At 39.6% G+C, this 27,341-nt stretch overlaps 2 protein-coding genes across 2 annotated transcripts; one reads left to right on the forward strand and one right to left on the reverse strand.

Moving 5' to 3' along the window:
• The first annotated feature begins 7,294 nt into the window (after nt 1-7,294).
• LOC113304119 (probable zinc metallopeptidase EGY3, chloroplastic) lies at nt 7,295-10,168 on the forward strand. Its single transcript, XM_026553185.1, has 7 exons — nt 7,295-7,358; nt 7,555-8,036; nt 8,131-8,328; nt 8,451-8,675; nt 8,792-9,030; nt 9,295-9,449; nt 9,662-10,168. The coding sequence occupies exons 1-7, from the start codon at nt 7,295-7,297 to the stop codon at nt 10,015-10,017; spliced, it is 1,719 nt and encodes a 572-aa protein (XP_026408970.1). The 3' UTR covers nt 10,018-10,168.
• Nucleotides 10,082-10,795, reverse strand: LOC113304197 (heavy metal-associated isoprenylated plant protein 39-like). Its single transcript, XM_026553256.1, has one exon. The coding sequence runs from the start codon at nt 10,627-10,629 to the stop codon at nt 10,270-10,272; it is 360 nt and encodes a 119-aa protein (XP_026409041.1). The 5' UTR covers nt 10,630-10,795; the 3' UTR covers nt 10,082-10,269.
• Nucleotides 10,796-27,341: the final 16,546 nt, after the last annotated feature.

The raw sequence follows: 27,341 nt of genomic DNA on the forward strand, positions 1-27,341 counted from the left end.
CATTCGAGAGACCAGCGACAGTGGTATAGGTAGGATTTCCTTAGTTTTGTTTTACTTGAGGACAAGTAAAATTCAGGTTTGGGGGTATTTGATGAGTGCTAAAAAGTGCATATTTCTATATATTTTTATTGGCATTTAACTCATCCTTTGTGCATTAAATTCTACATTTTACCCCATATTCTGTATTTTCCTTGTTTTTAAGATTAAATATTTTTATTAATTAATTTTGCATTTTTAGGTAATAAATAAAGTTGGATGAATTGCGGAGCGGAAAAGAGCAGAAAAGTAGTGAAAGGCCGGGAGGAATTACGCAAATATCTCAACCCAAGCCCGCCTCGGTTCTCAGCCGTCAGATCGAAGCATTTCAGCATCCTACGGTCGCTCCATTATCGTACATCGAACTCTGAAGTCCTCGCTTCACATCGCATCTCCCATCTAAATCTTGAGCCGTCCTTTTTGCTGCATTTTCTCATCCTACGGTCGCTCCAATATCTTCCCATATCACCGTTGGATCCACCTACCATCTTCACATCCGACGCGTTTCCTCGCAAATCATCACCCCTTGCCACACCCGCTCAACACCCTAACTTCCAAACCCATCGACCTCAAGCCAAACACTCCCTTCTCCCCAAACTGTCGACCTCTTCTTCTCTTCCCCAAACTTCCTCTCTTCCATCACCTGCAACTCCTTCACCATCATGCCCCGACATTACCAGACCTCGAGCTCCATCACCACCTTCTTCCTCGACCATCACAGAAACACATCAACCCACTTCCCTGGTTCTTTCTATCTTGTTCTTAGCATATACAAAACCCTAGATGCTACAAACAAGAAAGGCAGAGCTAGAGTTCAGTTACAGTGGAGAGAAGACCAAATTGGAGCGTTGTTCGAGTTGACAGGAGAAAGTGGAAGCATGGGTCAGCGCTCAATTGCAGAGGAGACAACGAATTCAGAGGGTACGATGAGTTTTCCCCAATTTCCCAAGAACCCTAATTTTATCAAATTTGGGGAAAATGCTTGTCAACCCTAATTGAATGTTTTGGGTATAAATAGAAGGTGTGGGTGTGTGTTGTAATCATCTCTGGACTAGCCAGTAGACATTTGTTCTGTTTCATTGCAATTCCAATTTCAGTTCTTCTTATGCAGTTAACAGTGAATGTGTGCATGTTGTTTTCAATTATCTTGAATGTTGAATGTTGCTTGAATTATCATACTCAATGAATGTTATTGCTAGTTACAAGTTTAGCATGAGCTAAACTACATTAGGCTGAGGCTCAGTTGAAGCCTTATGCACTGTCAAATGACAAGTTGCTAGGATAGTTAACTCCTTGCCCTGTTTTGCTTGAGCAATGGGAAGAGGTTAATGCTCATAGTGCCTGTGATTGATTGTTCTGTCAAAAGACAGTCAATGCTAGGGGAAAACTAGTGAGCAAATTAGTTTTCCTCCCATTCTAGATGTATGCATAGGATTTTCAACTCAACCTAGAAATATGTTGTTTGATTAGGACACAAGGTGGATACTAAGCATTAGCTTAGCCACAATCCCTTTTACAGTCACTTAATTTCAGTTCTATTTTGTTCCCTGCTAAATTTACCTTCCTTCACTGTTTTTCTTGCATTTTGAAGTTGTTGTGCACTGAAATCAGTGCACAAACTCACCCCTGCCCTTGGCTTACAGCCTTGGTTCCCTGCTATTGTTATTTTATATCCTCTGCCATTTAATCTTTGCTGTGCTGCCATCTTGTGTTAACTGCTTCGCTTTGTTAACTGTTTTAGTTCCTTGCATCTTCCACATTACCTCATTGCTATTCACTGCCTTCATCCATCACTGCTCACTGCCATAGTGCCTTGTCTCCATTGCTAGCTTAGGAAAACTTCTTGTATGCTCCCACTCCCTGTGGACTAACCCCTACTCATGCCTATACTATAAAGCTTGTCCTTGTATACTTGCAAGTTTTGTGTGCAACCCCATTTACACACCATTAAAGTACATGTTTCTCATAAGTATGCAAAGATTACGCATTTGGAATGCATATCTTTGGGGTGTTATCAGTAGAGAGTACATTGCATGTTGTAATGGAAATTTTGCGAAAATTCTTGAATGCAAAGTTGTTGTTGGCCTTTTTAATGGAAAAGAAGATGTAGAACCTATCTATGCGATATAATTAAGGGTGTGTCATCGTAGCTAGTTGAATGGAAGACTAAAGTTATCTCTCTTGAATGCATGTACCTTGGTGGTAATGCAAAGTTTGATTGTTAATCAACATTTTTGTGGCAATGTGATGCCATAAAAGAAGAATTGGATGGCCAACTCTTATCTAGCATAAAGCTTATGGAAAGACGGAAGAAATAAGCGCAATTTAGGGAAAAACCGATACACCACGGTCTTGCGTTTGCGAAGAGTTATTCATTGATGCTAGATGCGCAGAATGAGTGTGATTTGCACCTGTTTTATGAGTGAGATAAATATGCTTGGACAAGGACGTCCAAATACATGCATTTGATCATAACCGGAAGCGTATTTTCTTGTCAACTACAAATCAATATTGCTAAAGATGATTTTGAAGAGGGGGAAAGACAAGAATAACCAGTTGTGCATGGGAAGTAAAAATGAGTTCTAATTTGAAGAATAATGTGGTATTTTTGCTCTATGGAAATTAGGAAGTGGGTGCATCATTTGCAAGGATTATGGCCTTGTCAAAATTGTCTAAGGTGTTTATCTACGAAAGTCATTAAGTAATATGACTTGCTGAGATATATAGTGATGCTAAAAATCAAAAAGTTAAGTCTGTTCCAGTTGTGCAAAGGTGCACAAGTATGTGTCCGGATTTGGGTGCTAATTGGAATAGCAGGTATACAACAATAGCATGCGCCAAATGGTATTTGGGCATGGCCAAGATGCATAATGCGTTTGGAGGTGCAAGTTAGGCCAAATTATGGATGCGGGAAAGATAAGAACAAATTAATCCTGATGCATAAGAATGGCATGAGGTCATTTAAAAGAAACAAGATAGCATCAGTTTGAAGGAGTATTCAACTAAGTGTCAATTATATTGTGCTTAGTCATGTGAGTTGCATAAGAACGTTGATAGTTGGAAAAGTGCATGTGGCAAGTGAGTTGATACATTGGGGACAATAGGTGTTGTCTCGCTTCCTTTTTTTTTTTGTTGGTTAGAATCAAAGATGAAGTCATTATTTCCAGGCTTGTTAGGTATTACAAGTTGTAATCAGTTAGTGCGAGTATTTGCTTAAGTTTGAGTATACTTTCATTTTGGGCCGAGTGGACCTTGGTGTTAGAATGAAGTCAATCTATGTAAGGTAATAGTGAATGAGGTTATTTGAAATGAGAGTTCTTGTTTCTTTCCTTCAAAGTAAAGCTAGTTTGAAAATGAAAGTGATGCTTAAATTGCGTGTTTCAAAGGCGCGTGAAGAAGATTCCTAGTCCAAAGTGACGGTGGGATGTACTGGGTATCATAAGTAATGACTATACCAAATTTATGCATTTCAATCAAGGTGTTTCTATAATGCAAGAAAAGAGAAGCAAGGTGCTGGTTCTTTGGCATACAAATGGTGCAAAGCTAAGAGGCGTAATTTACAATATGATTTGGAGGCCAAATCTAATGTAAGTTCTAATGTATTGCTGAAGACATAAAAGTATATGAATTGTGGCACATACCATAATGGTATGAAATCATAGCATGCATACCTTAAGGTATGGGATTTGGCGTAGGCGCATATGATTGAAGAATGAGGCCATGTTTTGTATAAGTCCTGTTATGTTGCGTGGTGCAACTAAAGTCGGAAAGTGAATGCAGAAGACTTTGGAAATAATAAGTGTGATTAGTTTGGAAGAATCATTGCTTGCGTGAACTTAGGCGCAAATGATTCAAGTGAAATTCAATCCAAAATCAGGGAATTGGCAATAAAAATTTCCAAGTTTCATTTGGGTGTTCATATGCGATTGTAATGGTAGGTGGAGCGTAGGCCAACGTGAAAACAACAATATAAGTCAGTATGATCAATGACAAGGCATTAAGATAAGTGATTTCATATGGTACTAGGAAGAAAAGTTTTGGCAAGGAAAAAGGCCAAGCAAGTTTGCTGATTTCTGAGAGAGGCTCAAAAGTGTACAAGGCCAGAGAACAAGTATAATGAGTATACTTTACTATATTCGACGAGGACGTTAAAAGGATTAGGTGGGGAAGGTCTATGGCCGGTCTGGAAAGTGGCGCACAATGATTGGCGTTACAGAGTTGTAGGCCAAGTCAGTTTCCGACAATGATTGCACGATACTGCATAGACTGTCAAGTGCTAAGAATGGCATAACCCTGCAGGGACGGTGAAGCGCAAAGGTAGCGCTACACAATAAAGACATTTGGATAAGTAATGAAGCTTATTGGCCGAAAAATGAAGTTTCATCGAGTGAAAGGAAACACAAAACCAAAGGTGCAAGATGCAAGATGCAACATGCGATGTTGGAATTAACCGTGGAATTGAGTTGGCCCAAATTCAAGGATGATGCAAGAAGGTAGAATATGCCAAGGATTGGTCTATCGCATTGGTTCAAGTCTGGCCAAAACTTGGACTGTGCAAACAAGCTAGTAATGTAAGAGTGGCATTACTATTGTCAAACAGATTGGCTAAATGAAGCATATGGCGCCAGATAACCAGAATGAGATTAAGGTGTTGGCCTTGATGATTGAAGCACAAGGATTTTCCGTGCATTAACTTAGAGTAATAAGCATGCAGGGCCAAAATGGATGAGCATTGGATCAAGGCAGAATTCGGTAAAGCACAACAGTGGTGCAATACGACTCAAGTGACGGTTAAGAGTCGATTACGAGCTTCACAGCCTATAAAGAAATATTATAACCATATGGAGTGTTCATAACAACCAAGAACATGAGAGGCTCCAATTGGCGTGACAACACAAAAGGTGGCAGTTGAAGTTCGCGGTTATGAAAACCACTTATGGGACACATGGATGTTCCATGCAGGTTCTAGCGGTTATACATAGTTTTGGCATCATTATTAGCTAGTATAAATAGCTTTGGGATCAATAATTTTAGTGTCTTTCAATTAAGAGAAGAACCACTAATGTAGAGTGTGTTTTAGGTATTCACCAAGAGGGTGAATGACATGTTTTGCTCCATGTGATTGACGAGTTTTGTAATATTCCTTTAGTGCAACAAAATTGGTTTTTTGTAGTATTGTTTGTGTTAACTGTGTTGATGATCTTGTGAAGTTGTTAGATTACATTTATGCGTGACAAACCTCTTATGCTTATGGGAGCATGAAGAGTTAGAGATAAAGAAGAAAGACTCCCGTTGTGCAAAGCCTTTACTGTGAAGTCAGATGCGTACTTTGATGCAAGTATGAAAGGATGATTAATTATAGGTGAAGATAGTACTGAACCACAATTATTTCCAGTCATGTCCCATGAAATTTTTAGGCGATTAAATAGGCATGTGACAGCAGGTATCAGAGCGGTGTTTTGAGGACATTGTTCTTGATTTTTCCCTCTTTTACTCAAGTTGGTGTCATTTGTTTGTTAACTTCAGTGAAAATTATTTGGGTTTCACTAGTATGGAGACTATAAGAAGTTGGTCTTGTGTGGATAGATCAATTGGAATGAACTTTGAAGCTTGAAGTAGCAACAAGTCATGTAAGTTTATGACGAAGGTGTCAAAATTCCTGCCCAAAGTGTTAGACAAACATGCGAGAATCATTGGAAACTGGGTTTTTCAAGTGATTGCATGAAAAAACTGAAGAGTATGCTGACTTCTATGGTGCAAGTCAGGTGTTAAAGTACATGTTTCTCATAAGTATGCAAAGATTACGCATTTGGAATGCATATCTTTGGGGTGTTATCAGTAGAGAGTACATTGCATGTTGTAATGGAAATTTTGCGAAAATTTTTGAATGCAAAGTTGTTGTTGGCCTTTTTAATGGAAAAGAAGATGTAGTCCTGATGCATAAGAATGGCATGAGGTCATTTAAAAGCAACAAGATAACATCAGTTTGAAGGAGTATTCAACTTAGTGTCAATTATATTGTGCTTAGTTATGTGAGTTGCATAAGAACGTTGATAGTTGGAAAAGTGCATGTGGAAAAGTGAATTGCTACACTGAGGACAGTAGGTGTTGTCTCGCTTCCTTTTTTTTTTTTTTTCTTAGAAGCAAAGATGAAGTCGGTATTGCCAGGCTTGTTAGATCTTGCAAGTTGTAATAAGTTGGTGCGAGTATTTTCTTAAGTTTGAGTATAATTTCATTTTGGGTCGAGTGGACCTTGGTGTTAGAATGAAGTTTCTCTATGTAGTAATGAGTGAGGGTATTTGAAACGAGATTTCTTGTTTCTTTCGTTCAAAGTAAAGCTAGTTCGCGTGGAAGATGGTATATAGCATATTAAGCCAAAATATGCAATAGAAGACGCTGAAAGTGAAAGAAGCAAATAAAATTGGTGGCATAGTCGAGTTTGTTATTGAGAGTTATGTAGAAGTGCGGTATTTGACAACGATAGTATGAAGTAAAGCAGCAACAATGAAGATGTAACTCCAACAAGTATATGAGTTAAGAGTAACTCAAAGTTTGGAAAAATATGATGAGGTTTTTCCGCCACATTAAAGCGTAACAGTTTGAAAAAGCAAGTGATGCTTAAATTGCTGGTTCCAAAGGCGCGTCAAGAGGATTCCTTGTCCAAAGTGACAGTGGGATGTCCCGGGTATCCTAAGTCATGACTATACCAAAGTTATGCATTTCAATCAAGTTGTTGCGATGGTGAAAACAAAGAACAACAAGGTGTTGGTTCTTTGGCATACAAATGGTGCAAAGCTAAGAGGCGTAATTTACAATATGATTTGGAGGCCAAATCTAGTGTAACTTCGGTTGCATTGTGGAAGACTGAAAAGTCTATGAATAATGGAAGATACCTGAGCGGTATGGAATCATATCATGCATACCTTAAGGCATGGCATTTGGCATAGGCGCATATGATTGAAGAATGAGGCCAAGTTTTGTATAAGTCCTGTTATGTTGCGTGGTGCAACTAAAGTCGGAAAGTCAAGGCATAAGACTATGACAATGATAAGCGTGACTAGTTGGGAGGAATCATTACTTGCGTGAACTTAGGCGCAAATGATTCAAGTGCAATTCAAGCCTAATTCCGGGAATTGGCAAGAGAAATTTCCAAGTTGCATTTGGGTGTTGATATGCGATTGTAGTGGAAGTTGGAGCGTGGGCCAACGTGACAACTAAAATAAAAGGCAGGATCAATGACAAGTCAATAAGCTAAGTGATGGCATATGGTACTAGGCAGAAACCTTTTGACAAGGAAAAAGGCCAGAGAACAAGTATAGCGAGTATACCTTGTTGCGTTCGACGAGGACATTGAACGGATTATGTGGGGGAAGGCTATGAACGGTCTAGCAAGTGACGCACAATGATTGAGTGTTACAGAGTCGTAGGCCAAGTCAGTGTCCGACAATAATTGCGTGATACTGCATAGACTGTCAAGTGCTAGGAATGGCATAACCCTGTAAGGCCGGTGAAGCACAGAGGTAACGCTACACTGTCAGAGGAAATCATTTTCTCTCTTCTCCAAGCCGATTCCAAGAAATGATCTCAAATTCTCTGTCGAGCCGGCGGCGTATGATGAACCCTCTTCTTCATCATCATCCTCTGTTGAAACAATTTCCGAGAGACCCAATACAGAGGAGCCCGCAGAAAAGATTGAGTCTTTCGTACAAGTGACTGAAACCCAAAATGATGATTTTGATGAAGAGACAAGTAAACAACAGGAATCGGATTGGAAAACTGATGAGGATTTTAAGAAATTTATGGGTAATCCTTCAATTGAAGCTGCTATAAAGCTTGAAAAGAAGAGAGCTGAAAGAAAACTCAAGGAGTTAAATACTGAAACAAACAGCAGTAACCCAGTTGTTGGATTTTTTAATAGAGCTGCAATTGAAAGTTTGAAAAGAGAAAAAGAAAGATTGGAGAAAGTTGAAGAAGCTTTTAAGGCTCTTGATCTTAACAAGGTGAGTAAGCATTTTCATTAGTTTGGGGTTGCCCTCAAAGTGTTTGAATATTTTTCCAAGTAAAACAAAATGAGTATTTTTCATTTTGTTACAGTTAAAGAGCTGTTTTGGGTTCGATACATTCTTTGCAACTGATGTTCGGAGGTTTGGAGACGGTGGGATTTTTATCGGTAACTTGAGGAAACCAATTGAAGAAGTCATGCCCAAATTGGAGAAAAAGCTATCTGAAGCAGCTGGCAAAGAAGTTGTATTATGGTTCATGGAGGAAAAATCAAATGACATAAAAAAGCAGGTAACTGCATTTGCTTGGTTGTAATTGTGGGTTTAAGTTGAGATCGAAAGAATTTAATTTTCATTTCAGTACGAGTTTGTGTTTTGCTGCACAACATAATGAGAATTAAGTAATCTTTTCAGGTTTGTATGGTACAACCAAAAGCAGAAATAGACCTTCAGTTTGAATCCACAAAGTTAAGTACGCCTTGGGGTTATGTCAGTGCAATACTATTATGTGTCACAACTTTCGGGACAATAGCTTTGATGAGTGGGTTTTTCCTTAAACCTGATACTACTTTTGATGACTATATATCCGATGTTGTGCCTCTCTTTGGTGGGTTCCTTACCATCTTGGGAGTTTCTGAGGTATGTTCTCATATTTGCCATTTCAGGATTTCTTCCACTGTAGGCCAAATTTAGGCATATTTTCTGTGTACGATGGCTGTGTTATGTCTTATGAGCATTTCCTTTATGAGTTGCAGATTTGCACAAGGATTACTGCAGCTAGGTATGGTGTTAAACTGATCCCGTCATTTCTTGTTCCCTCGAATTGGACTGGATGCTTAGGGGTGATGAATAACTATGAGTCACTCCTCCCTAATAAGAAGGCTCTTTTTGATATTCCTGTGGCGCGGACAGCTAGTGCATATTTGACTTCATTAGCCCTCACACTCATTGCTTTTGTCAGTGATGGCAGCTTCAATGGTGGTGAAAATGCTTTGTAAGTAATACCAAGTCCCCTTCCTTGGTTATGATCCTCAAGTACATGACTGTCATGGTGACTAGTATCAATCTGGAAGTCTTTTAAATCCAATACTAAATACTGGTTTAAGAAAATTATTTCTTTTAAATATGAAGCGAATGAGCATTATGAAGAGAGTGGGCCAAGTTATGATTTGAAATATTCAGAGTTTCTAACTCCTATGGTTATTTGTTCCAGATGATCATCCTGTGTTTTCTTTAACACTTGATTTTCTGTTTGCAGGTTCATAAGGCCCCAATTCTTTTATAACAACCCATTGCTTTCTTTCATTCAATACGTGATAGGACCTTACTCAGATGATCTAGGAAATGTATTGCCTAATGCAGTTGAAGGGGTGGGTGTGCCTGTTGATCCCCTTGCTTTTGCTGGGCTATTAGGTGAGTCACCACAACCTTCAAATTTTAATATCACTCACTAAACTATGTATGAAATGGTGAACAACTGCTATATTTTGGTCATCCCAAGCTCTCAAAATTTCAAGTAGATTTTTTTTGTGCCAGTGTTGTTAGTCAAATGGGCTCGTGTATCACGTATTAAACATTTTACAAGTGGTTGATCTGATGAGGCTGAAAATGAGCACTTTGTGCAGGAATGGTAGTGACTTCTTTGAACCTTTTACCATGTGGAAGACTTGAAGGAGGTCGGATTGCTCAAGCTCTTTTTGGAAGGAACGTTGCGACACTACTATCTATTGGCACTTCATTACTGTTAGGAATTGGTGGTCTAAGTGGCAGTGTCCTCTGCTTGGCATGGGGTTTATTTGCGACATTCTTCAGAGGTGGAGAAGAATTACCTGCTAGGGACGAGATTACTCCTCCGGGAGATGACAGATATAATTGGGGTTTTGTTTTGGCAGTAATCTGCTTCCTCACACTTTTCCCAAATGGTGGAGGTACATTCTCAAGCTCATTTCTTAGTCAGCCATTCTTCAGGGGAGATCTGTAAATGGGGTATATATACCCTCTCATTCATCCCATGTAAGTTTTATCGAATTTTACGCTGTAAAATATACTTTCATTCATCCCATGTAAGCTTTATCGAATTTTACACTGTAAAGATTATATTGAAAAATTTCATGAAAGTTCTTGAAAACCAATGCCCTTGTAGAAAATAACATTTGATATAAAGCCAAGATTTTGAATCAACAACCAAACCAATTTAGAAACTACAACTAACCCATTAAGAATAAAAATGAAATTAACAAATTACACAAGCATTAGGATTTTCTTCAACACTCTGGTAATATGTAGTCATATGAGGATTGTAGTGTCTATAAGCATAAGCAAGATCAACTATTTGATTGGTAGCCTCTTTCTTCGGTTCTTCCTTCTTCTTCTCTGCTTCTTTAGCTGGCCCAACTGAAACTATTGATGTATGACAATGTCTTCTTAGTTTGCTCACAATTAGGGTTACATCAACATCTCCAATTACTGTTAATTTCTTGTCTTTCATGTCTATCGATAATGAATCAACTCCTGAAAGTCCAGAAACTGATTTCATGGCTTTCTGTTTGCATCTGTCGTCGTGTAAATCCAGGGAAACTATAATCTTCTGCATCGTTCCTCTGAAAATTAGTTTAGTAGTAGTTATGAATATTTAGAGAACCAATTGAGTGTGAGTGAATTGTAAAGAGAGTAAAAGAAACAAGAGAGTAAGAGAAGAAGGAGAGAATTGTAGGGAGGAAGATGAAGGTTGGATTGATGGATGGATGCCAAATGAGAGTTTATATACAGCCTTGTAAAGTGAAATGATTTTAAGGTTTTCAAGTGTTTCGAAGAAGGAACATTCGTATATCAATTATTTAAGTGGACAGCGATGCAGGAGACTCATTCAAGACGAGTCTCTGACTTGGACTATCATTTTTCATTTTTCTTTTTGTTGACTTCAATCACGTCATCTCTATACTTGACCTCACCACCATACATATAGTCTCTGCTGACCGACCCTGAATTGTGAGAGGATAATTTGTCTTTAATTGCAATAATTCTTGGTCAACTGTGGATATTATTCCAAGTGGACTAATCTAGCATCAGGCAATACTGTATATGAACTTTCAAGTAATCTTGTCAACCATTTACCTGCTGAAAAATTCAAGAGATACACACGAAAACAAAAAGGTAACAGCAAAATTTTGAAGCTGCGCCTGTTGAAACCGTAAGCCATTTCAAGAATATTCAGTTTAGTTCAGGGTGTTCCTGTTGAAATGTGATGCCATTTCTAGAATATTCACATAAGTTAACCGCGTAACACAGAAATTGTTGTAGAATCTAGACCCTAATGGCTAATTATGACAGGTCTGGCAAGTGGCGTGCGTTACAGAGTTGCAGGTCAAGTCAGTGTCCGACAATGATTGCGCGATACTGCATAGATTGTCAAGTGCTAAGAATGGCATAACCCTGCAGGGCAGGTGAAGCGCACAGGTAGCGCTACATTGTAAAGACATTTGGCTAAGTAAAGAAGCTTATTGGCCGATACAATGAAGCTTCATTGAGGGAAAGGCAAGAAAAAACAAAAGTTGCAAGATGCAACATGCGATGTTGTTATTAACCGTGGAATTGAGTTGGTCCAAACTCAAGGATGATGCAAAAAGGTAGAATAAGCCAAGAGTTGGTCTATGACATTAGTTCAAAGATGGCCAAAGCCTGGACAGTGCAAACAAGCTAATAATGCAAGAGTGACATTACTATTGTGAAGCAGATTGGCTAAGTGAAGCATATGGCGCCCGATAACCAGAATGAGCTTAAGGTGTTAGCCTTGATGATTGGAGCATCGGGATTATCCGTGCATTAGTTTAGAGCAATAAGCATGCAGGACCAAGATGGATGAGCATTGGATCAAAGCAGAATTCGGTAAAGCACAACAGTGGTGCAATACGGCTCAAGTGACGGTTAAGAGTTGGTTACGAGCTTCATGAGAATGCCAATGACGCGAGACAAAGTAGAATGGTTATAAAGCAAGTTTATACCCATGTGGAGTGTTCATAACCACCAAGAACCAATTTGGCACCAATTGGCGTGACAACACAAAAGGTGGAAGTTGAAGTTGGCGGTTATGGAAACCACTTATGGGACACATGGATGTTCCATGCAGCTGCAAGCGGTTGCAAGGAGTTTTGGCCTGATCAGTAGCTTGTATAAATAGCTTAGGGATCAATAATTTTAGTGTTGTTAAATTGAGAGAAGAACCACTAATGTAGAGAGTATTTTTGGCATTCACCAAGAGGGTGAATGGCCTGTTTTGGTCCATGTGATGGACGAGTTTTTTAATCTTCCTTTAGTGCAATAAAATGGGTTTGTTGCAGTACTCTTTGTCCACTGTGTTGCTGATCTTGTGAAGTTGTTTGAGTATGTTTATGCGTGGAAAACTTCTTATGCTTATGGAGGCATGAAGAGTTAGAGAGAAAGAAGAAAGACTTACATTGTGCAAAGCCTTTAAAGTGAAGGCAGATGCGTACTTTGATGCAAGTATGCAAGGCTGAGTAATTGTGGGTGAAGTTGGTTCACTGAACCACAATTATCGCCTGTCATGTCCCATGAAAATTTTAGGCGATTAAATGGGCATGTGACAGCAGGTATCAAAGCGGAATGAACTTTGAATTTTGAAGTAGCAACATGCCATGAAAGTTTATGACAAAGGTGTCAAAATTCCTACCCAAAGTGTTAGACAAACATGTGATAATAATTGGAAACTGGGTTTTCAAGTGATTGCATGAAAAAACTAAAGAGTATGCTGACTTTTATGGTGCAAGTCAGGTGTTAAAGTCCATGTTTCTCATAAGTATGCAAAGATTACGCATTTGGAATGCATATCTTTGGGGTGTTATCAGTAGCAAGTACATTACATGTTATAATGGAAATTTTGCCAAAATTCTTGAATGCGAAGTTGTTGTTGGCCTTTTCAATGGATAAGAAGATGTAGAACCTATCTATGCGATATAATTAAGGGTGTCTCATCGTAGCCAGTTGAATTGAAGAATAAAGTTATATCTCTTGAATGCATGTACCTTGGTGGTAATGCAAAGTCTGATTGTTAATCAGCATCTTTGTGGCAATGTGATGCCATAAAAAAAGACTTAGATGGCCAATTATTATCTAGAATAAAGCTTATGGAAAGGCTGAAGAAATAAGCGCAAGTTAGGGAAAAACTAATACACCACGGTCTTGCGTTTGCAAAGAGTTCTTCATTGATGCTAGATGCGCACTAGGGGTGTGATTTGCTCCTAGTTTATGAGTGAGATGAATATTCTTGGATAAGGGTGTCCAAAGACCTGCATTTGATCATAACCACAAGCGGATGTTCTTGTCAACGACAAATCAATATTGCGACAAATATGATTTTGAAGAGGGGGAAAGACAAGACTAACCAGTTGTGCATGGGAAGTAAAAATGAGTTCTAATTTGAAAAAGAATGTGGTATTCTTGCTTCATGGAAATTAGGCAGTGGGTGCCTCATTTGCAAGGATTATGGCCTTGTTAAAAATTTCCAAGGTGTTTATCTACGAAAGTCATTAAGTAATATGACTTGCTAAGATCTATGGTGATGCTTAGAATCACCAAGTTAAGTCTGCTCCAGTTGTCCAAAGGTGCACAAGTTTGTGTCAAGATTTGGGTGCTAATTGGCATAAAAGGAATACAACATTAACATGCGCCAGATGGGATTGGGAATGGCCAAGATGCATAATGCGTTTGGAGGTGCAAGGAAGGTTAAATTGTGGATGCGGGAAAGATAAGAACAAAGTAGTGATGATGCATAAAAATGGCATGAGGTCATTTTTAAAGAAATCTTCATGAAACCTAAAGCAACATGATAGCATCAGTTTGTAGGAGTATTCAACTAAGTGTCAATTATATTGTGCTTCGTTATGGGAGTTGCATAAGAACGTTGATAGTTGGAAGAGTGCATGTAGCAAAGTGAATTGCTACAGTGGGGACAATAGGTGTTGTCTCGCTTCCTTTTTTTTGTTTGTTTACTTAGAAGCGAAGATGAAGTCAGTATTTCCAGGCTTGTTAGATCTTACAAGTTGTAATCAGTTAGTGTGAGTATTTGCTTAAGTTTGAATATACTTTCATTTTGGGCCGAGTGGACCTTGGTGTTAGAATGAAGTCAATCTATGTAAGGTAGTAGTGAATGAGGGTATTTGAAATGAGAGTTCTTGTTTCTTTCCTTCAAAGTAAATCTAGTTTGAAAAAGAAAGTGATGCTTAAATTGCGTGTTTCAAAGGCGCGTGAAGAAGATTCATAGTCCAAAGTGACAGTGGGATATACCGGGTATCATAAGTAATGACTATACCAAATTTATGCATTTAAATCAAGGTGTTTCTATAATGCAAGAAAAGAGTAGCAAGGTGCTGGTTCTTTGGAATACAAATGGTGCAAAGCTAAGAGGCGTAATTTACAATATGATTTGGAGGCCAAATATAATGTAAGTTCTATTGCATTGCTGAAGACATAAAAGTCTATGAATTGTGGCACATACCAGAATGGTATGGAATCATAGCATGCATACCTTAAGGCATGGGATTTGGCGTAGGCGCATATGATTGAAGAATGAGGCCAAGTTTTGTATAAGTCCTGTTATGTTGCGTGGTGCAACTAAAGTCAGAAAGTGAAGGCAGAAGACTTTGGAAATAATAAGTGTGATTAGTTTGGAAGAATCATTGCTTGCGTGAACTTAGGCGCAAATGATTCAAGTGAAATTCAATCCTAATTCGGGGAATTGGCAATAAAAATTTCCAAGTTTCATTTGGGTGTTCATATGCGATTGTAATGGTAGGTGGAGCGTAGGCCAACGTGAAAACAACAATACAAGTCAGTACGATCAATGACAAGGCATTAATATAAGTGATGGCATATGGTACTAGGAAGAAAAGTTTTGGCAAGGAAAAAGGCCAAGTAAGTTTGCTGATTTCTGAGAGAGGATCAAAAGTGTCCAAGGCCAGAGAACAAGTATAATGAGTATACTTTATTATATTCGACGAGGACGTTGAACGGATTAGGTGGGGAAGGTCTATGAACGGTCTGGAAAGTGGCGCACAATGATTGGCGTTACAGAGTTGTAGGCCAAGTCAGTGTCCGATAATGATTGCACGATACTGCATAGACTGTCAAGTGCTAAGAATGGCATAACCCTGCAGGAACGGTGAAGCGCAAAGGTAGCGCTACACTATAAAGACATTTGGATAAGTAATGAAGCTTATTGGCCGAAAAAATGAAGTTTCATCGAGTGAAAGGAAACACAAAACCAAAGATGCAAGATGCAACATGCGATGTTGGAATTAACCGTGGAATTGAGTTGGCCCAAATTCAAGGATGATGCAAGAAGGTAGAATATGCCAAGGATTGGTCTATGGCATTGGTTCAAGTCTAGACAAAACTTGGACTGTGCAAACAAGCTAGTAATGCAAGAGTGGCATTACTATTGTCAAACAGATTGGCTAAATGAAGCATATGGCGCCAGATAACCAGAATGAGATTAAGGTGTTGGCCTTGATGATTGAAGCACAAGAATTTTCCGTGCATTAACTTAGAGCAATAAGAATGCAGGGCCAAAATGGATGAGCATTGGATCAAGGCAGAATTCGGTAAAGCACAACAATGGTGCAATACGACTCAAGTGACGGTTAAGAGTTGATTACGAGCTTCACAGCCTATAAAGAAATATTATAACCATATGGAGTGTTCATAAAAACCAAGAACAGGAGAGGCACCAATTGGCGTGACAACACAAAAGGTGGCAGTTGAAGTTGGCGGTTATTAAAACCACTTATGGGACACATGGATGTTCCATGCAGGTTCAAGCAGTTATACATAGTTTTGGAATGATCATTAGATTCTATAAATATCGTTGGGATCAATAATTTTAGTGTCTTTCAATTAAGAGAAGAACCACTAATGTAGAGAGTATTTTAGGCATTCACCAAGAGGGTGAATGGCCTGTTTTGGTCCATGTGATTAACGAGTTTTGTAATATTCCTTTAGTGCAACAAAATTGGTTTTTTATAGTATTGTTTGTGTTCACTGTGTTGATGATCTTGTGAATTTGTTAGATTACATTTATGCGTGACAAACCTCTTATGCTTATGGGAGCATGAAGAGTTAGAGAGAAAGAAGTAAGAATCCCGTTGTGCAAAGCCTTTAGAGCGAAGTCAGATGTACTTTGATGCAAGTATGAAAGGATGATTAATTATAGGTGAAGTTGGTTCACTGAACCACAATTATTTCCAGTCATGTCCCTTGAAAATTTTAGGCGATTAAATGGGCATGTGAAAGCAGGTATCAGAGCGGTGTTTTGGGGACATTGTTCTTGATTTTTTCCTCTTTTACTCAAGCTGGTGTCATTTGTTTGTTAACTTCAGTGAAAATTATTTGGGTTTCATTAGTATGGAGACTATAAGAAGTTGGTCTTGTGTGGATAGATCAATTGGTATGAACTTTGAAGCTTGAAGTAGCAACATGTCATGTAAGTTTATGACGAAGGTGTCAAAATTCCTGCCCAAAGTGTTAGACAAACATGCAAGAATCATTGGAAACTGGGTTTTTCAAGTGATTGCATGACAAAACTGAAGAGTATGCTGACTTCTATGGTGCAAGTCAGGTGTTAAATGATGAGTGCTAAAAAGTGCATATTTCTATATATTTTTATTGGCATTTAACTCATCCTTTGTGCATTAAATTCTACATTTTACCCCATATTCTGTATTTTCCTTGTTTTCAAGATTAAATATTTTTATTAATTAATTTTGCATTTTTAAGTAATAAATAAAGTTGGATGAATTGCGGAGCGGAAAAGAGCAGAAAAGTAGTGAAAGGCCGGGAGGAATTACGCAAATATCTCAACCCAAGCCCGCCTCGGTTCTCAGCCGTCAGATCGAAGCATTTCAGCATCCTACGGTCGCTCCATTATCGTACATCGAACTCTGAAGTCCTCGCTTCACATCGCAGCGCCCATCTCAATCTTGAGCCGTCCTTTTTGCTGCGTTTCCTCATCCTACGGTCGCTCCAATATCTTCCCATATCACCGTTGGATCCACCTACCATCTTCACATCCGACGCGTTTCCTCGCAAATCATCACCCCTTGCCACACCCGCTCAACACCCTAACTTCCAAACCCATCGACCTCAAGCCAAACACTCCCTTCTCCCCAAACTGTCGACCTCTTCTTCTCTTCCCCAAACTTCCTCTCTTCCATCACCTGCAACTCCTTCACCATCATGCCCCGACATTACCAGACCTCGAGCTCCATCACCACCTTCTTCCTCGACCATCACAGAAACACATCAACCCACTTCCCTGGTTCTTTCTATCTTGTTCTTAGCATCTACAAAACCCTAGATGCTACAAACAAGAAAGGCAGAGCTAGAGTTCAGTTACAGTGGAGAGAAGACCAAATTGGAGCGTTGTTCGAGTTGACAGGAGAAAGTGGAAGCATGGGTCAGCGCTCAATTGCAGAGGATACAACGAATTCAGAGGGTACGATGAGTTTTCCCCAATTTCCCAAGAACCCTAATTTTATCAAATTTGGGGAAAATGCTTGTAAACCCTAATTGAATGTTTTGGGTATAAATAGAAGGTGTGGGTGTGTGTTGTAATCATCTCTGGACTAGCCAGTAGACATTTGTTCTGTTTCATTGCAATTCCAATTTCAGTTCTTCTTATGCAGTTAACAGTGAATGTGTGCATGTTGTTTTCAATTATCTTGAATGTTGAATGTTGCTTGAATTATCATACTCAATGAATGTTATTGCTAGTTACAAGTTTAGCATGAGCTAAACTACATTAGGCTGAGGCTCAGTTGAAGCCTTATGCACTGTCAAATGACAAGTTGCTAGGATAGTTAACTCCTTGCCCTGTTTTGCTTGAGCAATGGGAAGAGGTTAATGCTCATAGTGCCTGTGATTGATTGTTCTGTCAAAAGACAGTCAATGCTAGGGGCAAACTAGTGAGCAAATTAGTTTTCCTCCCATTCTAGATGTATGCATAGGATTTTTAACTCAACCTAGAAATATGTTGTTTGATTAGGACACAAGGTGGATACTAAGCCTTATCTTAGCCACAATCCCTTTTACAGTCACTTACCTGTTTAGTCCTTACCTGTTTAGTCTTTACCTGTTTAGTCCTTACCTGTTTAGTCTTTACCTGTTTAATCTCCTTACCTGTTTAATCTCCTTACCTGTTTTACTTGTTTAATTTCTTGCAATCTGTAGATGTTGTGCACTGAAATCAGTGCACAAACTCACCCCTTCCCTTGGCTCACAGCCTTGGTTCATGCCATTTGCCCTCTTTGTTTCACTGCCACTATAACATTGTGATCTTGCATCTTGTTTTACATCATCTGCCAGCATAGTTTAACTTCTTTATGCTCCCACTCCCTGTGGACTAACCCCTTGCTTACCTTCTATACTAAAACTTGGCCTTGTATACTTGCAAGTGTTCTGTGTGTCTTTTCCAAGCACACCAAGTTTTTGGCGCCGCTGCCGGGGAGTGGTGCTGCCATCTGCTGATTTCCTTTGCTGTCTTTCATCTACCATTGCATCTCTGTCAAGATCATTGCAGCTTCTGCCTTGCAATCATTGCACACTGCTTTTGCAATCTTTGCACAAGATCATTGCAGAGTTGTCTGAGATCATTGCACTCTTGTTCACTTGCAGGTGCCACTGAGTTGCTGCAGAACTGTGTTGCTGGCCACCTGAGCTGCTGCTGCTGCTGAAACCTTGTCTGTTGCGGTTGCTGCAGCTGGGACTGGTGAGTTTCTGCTGCTGTTGAACCTGGCCAAGGAAGCTGCTGCTGCTGCCAGACCAAGCCCAAAGCTAGTGCATCTCTGCCGCTGGGATGTGCTGCTGTTGCTCCTGGGCTGCTGCATCTCAACAAGGTCAAGTTTTCTCAAAAACTTGGTGTGAAAATGGAAAACACACAAAAACTTGCAAGTATACAAGGTCAAGTTTTAGTATAGAAAGTAAGAATGAGATCAGTCCACAGGGAGTGGGAGCATACAAGAAATTATCCCAAGCTATCAATGGGTGCAAAGCACTATGGCAGTGAGCAAGGCAAGGTAATATGGCAGATGCAAAGAACCAAAACAGTTAACAAACCAAAGCAGTTAACACAAGATGGCAAAACAGCAAAGATTAAATGGCAGAGGATATAAAATAAAAATAGCAGGGAACCAAGGCTGTAAGCCAAGGGCAGGGGGAGTTTGTGCACTGATTTCAGTGCACAACAGCTACAAATTGCAAGGAATTAAACAAGCAAAACATGTAAGGAGATAAACTGAACAGGAAGCAAAACAGAACTGAATTTAAGTGACTGTAAAAAGGGATTGTGGCTAAGCTAAGGCTTAGTATCCACCTTGTGTCCTAATCAAACAACATATTTCTAGGTTGAGTTGAAAATCCTATGCATACATCTAGAATGGGAGGAAAACTAATTTGCTCACTAGTTTGCCCCTAGCATTGACTGTCTTTTGACAGAACAATCAATCACAGGCACTATGAGCATTAACCTCTTCCCATTGCTCAAGCAAAACAGGGCAAGGAGTTAACTATCCTAGCAACTTGTCATTTGACAGTGCATAAGGCTTCAACTGAGCCTCAGCCTAATGTAGTTTAGCTCATGCTAAACTTGTAACTAGCAATAACATTCATTGAGTATGATAATTCAAGCAACATTCAACATTCAAGATAATTGAAAACAACATGCACACATTCACTGTTAACTGCATAAGAAGAACTGAAATTGGAATTGCAATGAAACAGAACAAATGTCTACTGGCTAGTCCAGAGATGATTACAACACACACCCACACCTTCTATTTATACCCAAAACATTCAATTAGGGTTTACAAGCATTTTCCCCAAATTTGATAAAATTAGGGTTCTTGGGAAATTGGGGAAAACTCATCGTACCCTCTGAATTCGTTGTATCCTCTGCAATTGAGCGCTGACCCATGCTTCCACTTTCTCCTGTCAACTCGAACAACGCTCCAATTTGGTCTTCTCTCCACTGTAACTGAACTCTAGCTCTGCCTTTCTTGTTTGTAGCATCTAGGGTTTTGTAGATGCTAAGAACAAGATAGAAAGAACCAGGGAAGTGGGTTGATGTGTTTCTGTGATGGTCGAGGAAGAAGGTGGTGATGGAGCTCGAGGTCTGGTAATGTCGGGGCATGATGGTGAAGGAGTTGCAGGTGATGGAAGAGAGGAAGTTTGGGGAAGAGAAGAAGAGGTCACCTCTTCTTCTCTTCCCCAAACTTCCTCTCTTCCATCACCTGCAACTCCTTCACCATCATGCCCCGACATTACCAGACCTCGAGCTCCATCACCACCTTCTTCCTCGACCATCACAGAAACACATCAACCCACTTCCCTGGTTCTTTCTATCTTGTTCTTAGCATCTACAAAACCCTAGATGCTACAAACAAGAAAGGCAGAGCTAGAGTTCAGTTACAGTGGAGAGAAGACCAAATTGGAGCGTTGTTCGAGTTGACAGGAGAAAGTGGAAGCATGGGTCAGCGCTCAATTGCAGAGGATACAACGAATTCAGAGGGTACGATGAGTTTTCCCCAATTTCCCAAGAACCCTAATTTTATCAAATTTGGGGAAAATGCTTGTAAACCCTAATTGAATGTTTTGGGTATAAATAGAAGGTGTGGGTGTGTGTTGTAATCATCTCTGGACTAGCCAGTAGACATTTGTTCTGTTTCATTGCAATTCCAATTTCAGTTCTTCTTATGCAGTTAACAGTGAATGTGTGCATGTTGTTTTCAATTATCTTGAATGTTGAATGTTGCTTGAATTATCATACTCAATGAATGTTATTGCTAGTTACAAGTTTAGCATGAGCTAAACTACATTAGGCTGAGGCTCAGTTGAAGCCTTATGCACTGTCAAATGACAAGTTGCTAGGATAGTTAACTCCTTGCCCTGTTTTGCTTGAGCAATGGGAAGAGGTTAATGCTCATAGTGCCTGTGATTGATTGTTCTGTCAAAAGACAGTCAATGCTAGGGGCAAACTAGTGAGCAAATTAGTTTTCCTCCCATTCTAGATGTATGCATAGGATTTTTAACTCAACCTAGAAATATGTTGTTTGATTAGGACACAAGGTGGATACTAAGCCTTATCTTAGCCACAATCCCTTTTACAGTCACTTACCTGTTTAGTCCTTACCTGTTTAGTCTTTACCTGTTTAGTCCTTACCTGTTTAGTCTTTACCTGTTTAATCTCCTTACCTGTTTAATCTCCTTACCTGTTTTACTTGTTTAATTTCTTGCAATCTGTAGATGTTGTGCACTGAAATCAGTGCACAAACTCACCCCTTCCCTTGGCTCACAGCCTTGGTTCATGCCATTTGCCCTCTTTGTTTCACTGCCACTATAACATTGTGATCTTGCATCTTGTTTTACATCATCTGCCAGCATAGTTTAACTTCTTTATGCTCCCACTCCCTGTGGACTAACCCCTTGCTTACCTTCTATACTAAAACTTGGCCTTGTATACTTGCAAGTGTTCTGTGTGTCTTTTCCAAGCACACCAAGTTTTTGGCGCCGCTGCCGGGGAGTGGTGCTGCCATCTGCTGATTTCCTTTGCTGTCTTTCATCTACCATTGCATCTCTGTCAAGATCATTGCAGCTTCTGCCTTGCAATCATTGCACACTGCTTTTGCAATCTTTGCACAAGATCATTGCAGAGTTGTCTGAGATCATTGCACTCTTGTTCACTTGCAGGTGCCACTGAGTTGCTGCAGAACTGTGTTGCTGGCCACCTGAGCTGCTGCTGCTGCTGAAACCTTGTCTGTTGCGGTTGCTGCAGCTGGGACTGGTGAGTTTCTGCTGCTGTTGAACCTGGCCAAGGAAGCTGCTGCTGCTGCCAGACCAAGCCCAAAGCTAGTGCATCTCTGCCGCTGGGATGTGCTGCTGTTGCTCCTGGGCTGCTGCATCTCAACAAGGTCAAGTTTTCTCAAAAACTTGGTGTGAAAATGGAAAACACACAAAAACTTGCAAGTATACAAGGTCAAGTTTTAGTATAGAAAGTAAGAATGAGATCAGTCCACAGGGAGTGGGAGCATACAAGAAATTATCCCAAGCTATCAATGGGTGCAAAGCACTATGGCAGTGAGCAAGGCAAGGTAATATGGCAGATGCAAAGAACCAAAACAGTTAACAAACCAAAGCAGTTAACACAAGATGGCAAAACAGCAAAGATTAAATGGCAGAGGATATAAAATAAAAATAGCAGGGAACCAAGGCTGTAAGCCAAGGGCAGGGGGAGTTTGTGCACTGATTTCAGTGCACAACAGCTACAAATTGCAAGGAATTAAACAAGCAAAACATGTAAGGAGATAAACTGAACAGGAAGCAAAACAGAACTGAATTTAAGTGACTGTAAAAAGGGATTGTGGCTAAGCTAAGGCTTAGTATCCACCTTGTGTCCTAATCAAACAACATATTTCTAGGTTGAGTTGAAAATCCTATGCATACATCTAGAATGGGAGGAAAACTAATTTGCTCACTAGTTTGCCCCTAGCATTGACTGTCTTTTGACAGAACAATCAATCACAGGCACTATGAGCATTAACCTCTTCCCATTGCTCAAGCAAAACAGGGCAAGGAGTTAACTATCCTAGCAACTTGTCATTTGACAGTGCATAAGGCTTCAACTGAGCCTCAGCCTAATGTAGTTTAGCTCATGCTAAACTTGTAACTAGCAATAACATTCATTGAGTATGATAATTCAAGCAACATTCAACATTCAAGATAATTGAAAACAACATGCACACATTCACTGTTAACTGCATAAGAAGAACTGAAATTGGAATTGCAATGAAACAGAACAAATGTCTACTGGCTAGTCCAGAGATGATTACAACACACACCCACACCTTCTATTTATACCCAAAACATTCAATTAGGGTTTACAAGCATTTTCCCCAAATTTGATAAAATTAGGGTTCTTGGGAAATTGGGGAAAACTCATCGTACCCTCTGAATTCGTTGTATCCTCTGCAATTGAGCGCTGACCCATGCTTCCACTTTCTCCTGTCAACTCGAACAACGCTCCAATTTGGTCTTCTCTCCACTGTAACTGAACTCTAGCTCTGCCTTTCTTGTTTGTAGCATCTAGGGTTTTGTAGATGCTAAGAACAAGATAGAAAGAACCAGGGAAGTGGGTTGATGTGTTTCTGTGATGGTCGAGGAAGAAGGTGGTGATGGAGCTCGAGGTCTGGTAATGTCGGGGCATGATGGTGAAGGAGTTGCAGGTGATGGAAGAGAGGAAGTTTGGGGAAGAGAAGAAGAGGTCGACAGTTTGGGGAGAAGGGAGTGTTTGGCTTGAGGTCGATGGGTTTGGAAGTTAGGGTGTTGAGCGGGTGTGGCAAGGGGTGATGATTTGCGAGGAAACGCGTCGGATGTGAAGATGGTAGGTGGATCCAACGGTGATATGGGAAGATATTGGAGCGACCGTAGGATGAGGAAACGCAGCAAAAAGGACGGCTCAAGATTGAGATGGGCGCTGCGATGTGAAGCGAGGACTTCAGAGTTCGATGTACGATAATGGAGCGACCGTAGGATGCTGAAATGCTTCGATCTGACGGCTGAGAACCGAGGCGGGCTTGGGTTGAGATATTTGCGTAATTCCTCCCGGCCTTTCACTACTTTTCTGCTCTTTTCCGCTCCGCAATTCATCCAACTTTATTTATTACTTAAAAATGCAAAATTAATTAATAAAAATATTTAATCTTGAAAACAAGGAAAATACAGAATATGGGGTAAAATGTAGAATTTAATGCACAAAGGATGAGTTAAATGCCAATAAAAATATATAGAAATATGCACTTTTTAGCACTCATCATTTAACACCTGACTTGCACCATAGAAGTCAGCATACTCTTCAGTTTTGTCATGCAATCACTTGAAAAACCCAGTTTCCAATGATTCTTGCATGTTTGTCTAACACTTTGGGCAGGAATTTTGACACCTTCGTCATAAACTTACATGACATGTTGCTACTTCAAGCTTCAAAGTTCATACCAATTGATCTATCCACACAAGACCAACTTCTTATAGTCTCCATACTAATGAAACCCAAATAATTTTCACTGAAGTTAACAAACAAATGACACCAGCTTGAGTAAAAGAGGAAAAAATCAAGAACAATGTCCCCAAAACACCGCTCTGATACCTGCTTTCACATGCCCATTTAATCGCCTAAAATTTTCAAGGGACATGACTGGAAAATAATTGTGGTTCAGTGAACCAACTTCACCTATAATTAATCATCCTTTCATACTTGCATCAAAGTACGCATCTGACTTCGCTCTAAAGGCTTTGCACAACGGGATTCTTACTTCTTTCTCTCTAACTCTTCATGCTCCCATAAGCATAAGAGGTTTGTCACGCATAAATGTAATCTAACAAATTCACAAGATCATCAACACAGTGAACACAAACAATACTATAAAAAACCAATTTTGTTGCACTAAAGGAATATTACAAAACTCGTTAATCACATGGACCAAAACAGGCCATTCACCCTCTTGGTGAATGCCTAAAATACTCTCTACATTAGTGGTTCTTCTCTTAATTGAAAGACACTAAAATTATTGATCCCAACGATATTTATAGAATCTAATGATCATTCCAAAACTATGTATAACTGCTTGAACCTGCATGGAACATCCATGTGTCCCATAAGTGGTTTTAATAACCGCCAACTTCAACTGCCACCTTTTGTGTTGTCACGCCAATTGGTGCCTCTCCTGTTCTTGGTTTTTATGAACACTCCATATGGTTATAATATTTCTTTATAGGCTGTGAAGCTCGTAATCAACTCTTAACCGTCACTTGAGTCGTATTGCACCATTGTTGTGCTTTACCGAATTCTGCCTTGATCCAATGCTCATCCATTTTGGCCCTGCATTCTTATTGCTCTAAGTTAATGCACGGAAAATTCTTGTGCTTCAATCATCAAGGCCAACACCTTAATCTCATTCTGGTTATCTGGCGCCATATGCTTCATTTAGCCAATCTGTTTGACAATAGTAATGCCACTCTTGCATTACTAGCTTGTTTGCACAGTCCAAGTTTTGTCTAGACTTGAACCAATGCCATAGACCAATCCTTGGCATATTCTACCTTCTTGCATCATCCTTGAATTTGGGCCAACTCAATTCCACGGTTAATTCCAACATCGCATGTTGCATCTTGCATCTTTGGTTTTGTGTTTCCTTTCACTCGATGAAACTTCATTTTTTCGGCCAATAAGCTTCATTACTTATCCAAATGTCTTTATAGTGTAGCGCTACCTTTGCGCTTCACCGTTCCTGCAGGGTTATGCCATTCTTAGCACTTGACAGTCTATGCAGTATCGTGCAATCATTATCGGACACTGACTTGGCCTACAACTCTGTAACGCCAATCATTGTGCGCCACTTTCCAGACCGTTCATAGACCTTCCCCACCTAATCCGTTCAACGTCCTCGTCGAATATAATAAAGTATACTCATTATACTTGTTCTCTGGCCTTGGACACTTTTGATCCTCTCTCAGAAATCAGCAAACTTACTTGGCCTTTTTCCTTGCCAAAACTTTTCTTCCTAGTACCATATGCCATCACTTATATTAATGCCTTGTCATTGATCGTACTGACTTGTATTGTTGTTTTCACGTTGGCCTACGCTCCACCTACCATTACAATCGCATATGAACACCCAAATGAAACTTGGAAATTTTTATTGCCAATTCCCCGAATTAGGATTGAATTTCACTTGAATCATTTGCGCCTAAGTTCACGCAAGCAATGATTCTTCCAAACTAATCACACTTATTATTTCCAAAGTCTTCTGCCTTCACTTTCTGACTTTAGTTGCACCACGCAACATAACAGGACTTATACAAAACTTGGCCTCATTCTTCAATCATATGCGCCTACGCCAAATCCCATGCCTTAAGGTATGCATGCTATGATTCCATACCATTCTGGTATGTGCCACAATTCATAGACTTTTATGTCTTCAGCAATGCAATAGAACTTACATTATATTTGGCCTCCAAATCATATTGTAAATTACGCCTCTTAGCTTTGCACCATTTGTATTCCAAAGAACCAGCACCTTGCTACTCTTTTCTTGCATTATAGAAACACCTTGATTTAAATGCATAAATTTGGTATAGTCATTACTTATGATACCCGGTATATCCCACTGTCACTTTGGACTATGAATCTTCTTCACGCGCCTTTGAAACACGCAATTTAAGCATCACTTTCTTTTTCAAACTAGATTTACTTTGAAGGAAAGAAACAAGAACTCTCATTTCAAATACCCTCATTCACTACTACCTTACATAGATTGACTTCATTCTAACACCAAGGTCCACTCGGCCCAAAATGAAAGTATATTCAAACTTAAGCAAATACTCACACTAACTGATTACAACTTGTAAGATCTAACAAGCCTGGAAATACTGACTTCATCTTCGCTTCTAAGTAAACAAACAAAAAAAAGGAAGCGAGACAACACCTATTGTCCCCACTGTAGCAATTCACTTTGCTACATGCACTCTTCCAACTATCAACGTTCTTATGCAACTCCCATAACGAAGCACAATATAATTGACACTTAGTTGAATACTCCTACAAACTGATGCTATCATGTTGCTTTAGGTTTCATGAAGATTTCTTTAAAAATGACCTCATGCCATTTTTATGCATCATCACTACTTTGTTCTTATCTTTCCCGCATCCACAATTTAACCTTCCTTGCACCTCCAAACGCATTATGCATCTTGGCCATTCCCAATCCCATCTGGCGCATGTTAATGTTGTATTCCTTTTATGCCAATTAGCACCCAAATCTTGACACAAACTTGTGCACCTTTGGACAACTGGAGCAGACTTAACTTGGTGATTCTAAGCATCACCATAGATCTTAGCAAGTCATATTACTTAATGACTTTCGTAGATAAACACCTTGGAAATTTTTAACAAGGCCATAATCCTTGCAAATGAGGCACCCACTGCCTAATTTCCATGAAGCAAGAATACCACATTCTTTTTCAAATTAGAACTCATTTTTACTTCCCATGCACAACTGGTTAGTCTTGTCTTTCCCCCTCTTCAAAATCATATTTGTCGCAATATTGATTTGTCGTTGACAAGAACATCCGCTTGTGGTTATGATCAAATGCAGGTCTTTGGACACCCTTATCCAAGAATATTCATCTCACTCATAAACTAGGAGCAAATCACACCCCTAGTGCGCATCTAGCATCAATGAAGAACTC

This window comes from Papaver somniferum, chromosome 8 (genome assembly GCF_003573695.1).
Source record: "Papaver somniferum cultivar HN1 chromosome 8, ASM357369v1, whole genome shotgun sequence".
NCBI classification, from domain to species: domain Eukaryota; kingdom Viridiplantae; phylum Streptophyta; class Magnoliopsida; order Ranunculales; family Papaveraceae; genus Papaver; species Papaver somniferum.

Bases quoted from the DNA above. Each gene is read 5' to 3' on its own strand.
- LOC113304119 (XM_026553185.1), top strand. From the start codon at position 7,295: ATGGCATATGGTACTAGGCAGAAACCTTTTGACAAGGAAAAAGGCCAG. The intron at 8,329-8,450 runs GTAACTGCATTT...TAATCTTTTCAG, and splicing joins CAAATGACATAAAAAAGCAG to GTTTGTATGGTACAACCAAA. The intron at 9,031-9,294 runs GTAAGTAATACC...TTCTGTTTGCAG, and splicing joins AATGGTGGTGAAAATGCTTT to GTTCATAAGGCCCCAATTCT.
- LOC113304197 (XM_026553256.1), bottom strand. From the start codon at position 10,629: ATGCAGAAGATTATAGTTTCCCTGGATTTACACGACGACAGATGCAAA.